The sequence below is a fragment of the Amphibalanus amphitrite genome, unplaced genomic scaffold, assembly GCF_019059575.1.
Source record: "Amphibalanus amphitrite isolate SeventyFive unplaced genomic scaffold, NRLGWU_Aamphi_draft 000022F_arrow, whole genome shotgun sequence".
Classification (NCBI taxonomy): Eukaryota; Metazoa; Arthropoda; class Thecostraca; order Balanomorpha; family Balanidae; genus Amphibalanus; species Amphibalanus amphitrite.
Genome location: NW_024881518.1, coordinates 385,583 through 389,803, shown reverse-complemented (window position 1 = coordinate 389,803; position 4,221 = coordinate 385,583). Strand labels below are relative to the sequence as shown.

General features: G+C 47.3%; 1 protein-coding gene across 4 annotated transcripts; it reads left to right on the top strand.

Annotated features, from left to right (window-relative positions):
- The first annotated feature begins 141 nt into the window (after positions 1–141).
- Positions 142–4,202, top strand: LOC122391638 (ATP synthase subunit delta, mitochondrial-like). 4 transcript variants are annotated; one of them, XM_043385754.1, is made up of 4 exons: positions 142–461; positions 2,795–2,954; positions 3,476–3,623; positions 3,963–4,202. In XM_043385754.1, exons 2-4 carry the CDS (start codon positions 2,797–2,799, stop codon positions 4,128–4,130), a joined length of 474 nt encoding a protein of 157 aa, XP_043241689.1. In that variant the 5' UTR covers positions 142–461; positions 2,795–2,796; the 3' UTR covers positions 4,131–4,202. The 4 variants fall into 4 exon arrangements, with proteins under 4 accessions (XP_043241689.1, XP_043241714.1, XP_043241696.1 ...); XM_043385779.1 differs by having other exon boundaries at positions 157–227; XM_043385761.1 differs by having other exon boundaries at positions 358–504.
- The last annotated feature ends 19 nt before the right edge of the window (positions 4,203–4,221 follow it).

The window sequence follows — 4,221 nt, the reverse complement described above, 5'->3', positions numbered from 1 at the left end:
AAAGTGAAGGGATATTGGGGCGTATAAATGTTTTCATTTTAATATGGCAGCAAAATCCAGTCAAAGCTGAAACTTACCTTAGTTTCACTGCGATGCTTGTTTCCATAAAATTTTCTTCTTCTTGTTGGTTCTCTTGCTTTTGTCGCTGTAGTTATTACTCTAGTCACGTGATACACGGCTAGAACGTCAAATTTGACCATGTTTTGACATAAATTTTGGATGTTATGGTATTGAATACAATAAATAAAATAATATTAGCATATTTTGAAAATCAAATATCATTAAATTTGTTTTTGCCCCGTTAAAAAACTTCCATTTTATCATGCCCTTACCAAAAGCTAAACCACAAAGAGCTCGAAGGTTACCCTTTACCAGCCAGCATCACGCGAGAGGAGCTGTTTAGGATCTCTGAATTTTGCTGGGCGCCGGCTGACAGTTGGGTGGCCAGGAAAAATCGGCAGGTGATTAATCAGTCAATAGATTAATTCCCTAAGCCTTTGAAAGGTGAAATTCTGTTCAACTTCATTATTTTCTGGTGAAATGATACCACTGTTGGAGGCTGAACATGGATTTTCAAAAGCATTAATTTTGTGATATAGGTATTGATGTGCTGATCAAAAATTGAATCATTGGGTCATAACATTATGCTCACTGAATTTCTCATCACACGGAGCAACATCAAACATGCAATAGTTAGGTATGCTTAGGCTGGAGGGAGCCAGAGTGTTGTAGGCCTCCTTGTAACTGCAACATGTCGCAAGTTGTGTAGTAAGTTGTTTTTGAAGCGATCATCTGGTAAGAAGTGTTACTTAAGTTGTAAAGTCTGTTGCAAGTTGCCTGATTTGCAACAACCTACAAATTTGATAGCAGTCTAAAGTTAAGTTGTGTCGCAAGCTGACCCTGCATTGAGGAAGAGGTCACAGGTCACAGGTCATTTGGTACATGGTCACTAAATTCACATGGTAGGTGTAAAATTGTTCAACCTTGAGATCTTGAAATTTTGGTTGCAATCCGTTGATGCTAAACCAAGTTACAGAACTTGAACCATGGGTTGTCTATGACGCCTCAAACCATGCCAGTGAGAGTGTTGAAAATGGTGCATATGTTACATTCACGCTTATTGGGGTATTCAGGGATACAAAGTAGCCTAACACCCGTTCCAGTAACTACTGGCGAATCCAAAAAGGTGGTCTTGGACATTGCAAGGGGCATCCCCCAAAAGATTCTAAAAATGACCCAATCCGTAATTCCAAAAATGATGTGTCCCAGATGACCCCTATGACCTCCCATTGAGCTCTGTGATGACCCCAAGTTGACCTATGTGACCTGACATGTCCCAGATGACCTCTGTGACCTCTAATTGAGCTGTCTGATGACTCCAAACTGACCTCTGTGACCTGACATGTCCCAGATGACCCCATGACCTCCAATAGATGATGGCCACAAGTTGACCTCTGTGACCTGAGGTGTCCCAGATGACCTCCATGCATAGGCGCGGGAGCCGGGGGGCAGTGGGGGCAGCTTGCCCCCCCCCCCCCAACTCTAGGGCCGTGGGGGCGGTGCCCCCACAACTTTGAGACGAAATACCGCACTTTTTTTGCAAATGTTTCTTCTTTTTTGTTTGAAAAGCCAAGGGATGAAAAATAAGTGGCCTAAAACCGGTGAGAAAACTAGATTTGGGGGTACCCTAGGTTGATCTCAATTATGGTGTGCCCCCCAGTCTGAAAGTAGTTCCCGCGCCTATGCCTCCATGACCTCCAATTGAGCTCTCTGACGACTCCAAGCTAACCTCTGTGACCTGATGTGTCCCAGATGACCTCCAATTGAGCTCTGATGACCCCAAGTTGACCTCTGTGACCTGACGTGTCCCATAAGACCTCTGTGACCTCTAAGTGACCTCTCTGATGACCCCAAGCTGACCTCTGTGACCTGACGTGTCCCAGTTGACCCACATGACCTCCAATAGAGCTGTGATGACCCAAAATTGACCTCTGTGATCTGACTTGTCCCAGGTGACCCCCATGACCTCCAATTGAGCTCTTTGATGACCCCAAGTTGACCTCTGTGACCTGACATCCCAGATGACCTCTGTAACCTCCAATTATGACCTCCAACTCTGACACTCTGTGACCTCAAACTCTGAACTCATTTCTTCTAAAGCATCGTTTCTAGTTGCCCTTGTCACGAATCTCCTGTGATCGATCCCAAATTTTATGGCAACTCGCGTGAGCGTTAGCGATCACAAGTCACCCAGTTGAGACAAAGCTTTAGAATCAGAGAACATGCTTGACCTGGCTGTCTCACAAGATCGCAAACCTTACGGGCGAATGTTCCTTTGTGCGTGATAGAGTTTTCGACCTTACCGACGTTTACTACGGGACCAGCTGATCGTGTAGCCTTTTAAATTCTCGAGTAAAGCGGGTATTTAAGCCTTGTCGCAGCTACGTTCTGTCGTATCCTCCGACAATCCGCTCTTTCCTCAACAATCAACATCCCTCCTTTTTCGCTACGACACAACTTGCGACGGGACATATGTCGTAACTTGCGACGTGTCGTAGGTGGATTTGCGACGCCCTGGATCCCTCCGGCGTAAATCAATACACCAAACACACTGACACGAACTCACAGTTCAGCATCAGCCGGATGTGAACAGATCATCTCAAGATTGTAAGATGTAAGAGAAGACTGGAATCCATCAGTGGCCATTGTTTTTTAAACTGTCTCTCACAACCACCCGCAATAAGGATTATCTGTCAGGTTAAAGTTATAATTTGGTATGTATTGTTTGTTGCAGCAATGGCCTTGGTTCGCTCTGCCCTGCGGCTGACCCGCTCGTCGGGTGTCCTGGCCCAATGCTCCCGCTCAATGGCTGACATGCCTCTGACGTTCGCCGCTCCCAGCCAGGTGTTCTATAACCAGCAGGACGTCCGCCAGGTGGACGTGCCCTCATTCAGGTAAGTGGGACATTATCAGAAAGTAACGATGGTTTGTTGGAAATAATACCCAACTTCTTTATCCATGTTTTTATCAAGAGCCCTAAAGGAAATAGTTCGAGCTTCTCCAATCAGGCATTTGTTGTGAATGATGATTGTCTTTTGTACTTATATCATTTTTGTTACAAATTCTTAAACGTCTCGGTTTGCACCCACACCCTAATGAGAAACAACACTAACAATCATATACAAAGGTTTAAAGTTGAAATGATATCAATTAACCCCTAGAATTGCTCATTGTGGTGGCAATAAAATGGATCCAATCAAACTACATAACCAATATTGAGCCGCTCTCTCTAGAACTCTCTGCTGATTGGCGACCAGATACGAGTATACGTTAAAAGTACGCTTATGCATGATAGCCTCATCAGGAACGAGGGTGGGCTAGAACTAATTCCCACGTATCGCGGCTTGACCCCACCGCGTCTAGTTTGATCGCAGTGTACCGCGGTCTAACTGCACCGTATTCGGTATGATTACAGCGGTAACTTTGGCATCCTGCCGAACCACGTGCCGGTGCTGGCCGTGCTGCAGCCGGGCGTCGTCAGCGTGGTCGAGGCCGACGGCAGCACCAACAAGTACTTCGTCAGCAGCGGCTCCGTCACCGTCAACAAGGACTCCACCGTGCAGGTACGCGGCGTGGGGCCCTCTGCCGTCCCTCCTTCAGGTGCTCCAGCTCTCTCAATACCTTCATTCGGCTCTAACTAATGGCACACTCATCTGTCTCCAGCCCTCCTTGCCACTGTGATGAGATGCTAGGACGGGGCCGGAGCCAGATGGACGGGAAACATTTTCATTTTCATCAACATTTTCCCATCAGTGTTTCGCGAATTTTGTAAACGCCCATTCTGACCGTATGGATGAGCCGGTAGAGCATTTGATAGCCTGTCCTCCCGCTGTTTTAGTGCGGTGTTTCAGTCGATCCGATGAGTTTGTGTCTGGCACTGACCGATGGCCCGCTGCGCACAGGTGCTGGCGGAGGAGGCGGTGCCCCTGTCGGACTTGGACGCGGCCGCATGTCGGCAGGCGCTCACCCAGGCGCAGGCGGACCTGGCCAGCGCCACCGGCGACCAGGAGCGCGTCGAGGCCCAGATCGCCGTCGAGGTCAGCGAGGCGCTTGTCAAGGCCTGCGAGTGAACGACATTCTATCTCTGTTTTGGTGTGTTTAGGCCGATGACGGTATGCGAAATATACATTTGTAAATGAGAATGGTGGTAAGATCACTGAT

Excerpts from the sequence above, each read along its gene's own strand:
- LOC122391638 (XM_043385754.1), top strand. The coding sequence starts at position 2,797 with ATGGCCTTGGTTCGCTCTGCCCTGCGGCTGACCCGCTCGTCGGGTGTC. Across the intron at positions 2,955-3,475 it reads GTGGACGTGCCCTCATTCAG|CGGTAACTTTGGCATCCTGC; the intron begins GTAAGTGGGACA and ends GTATGATTACAG. Across the intron at positions 3,624-3,962 it reads ACAAGGACTCCACCGTGCAG|GTGCTGGCGGAGGAGGCGGT; the intron begins GTACGCGGCGTG and ends CGCTGCGCACAG.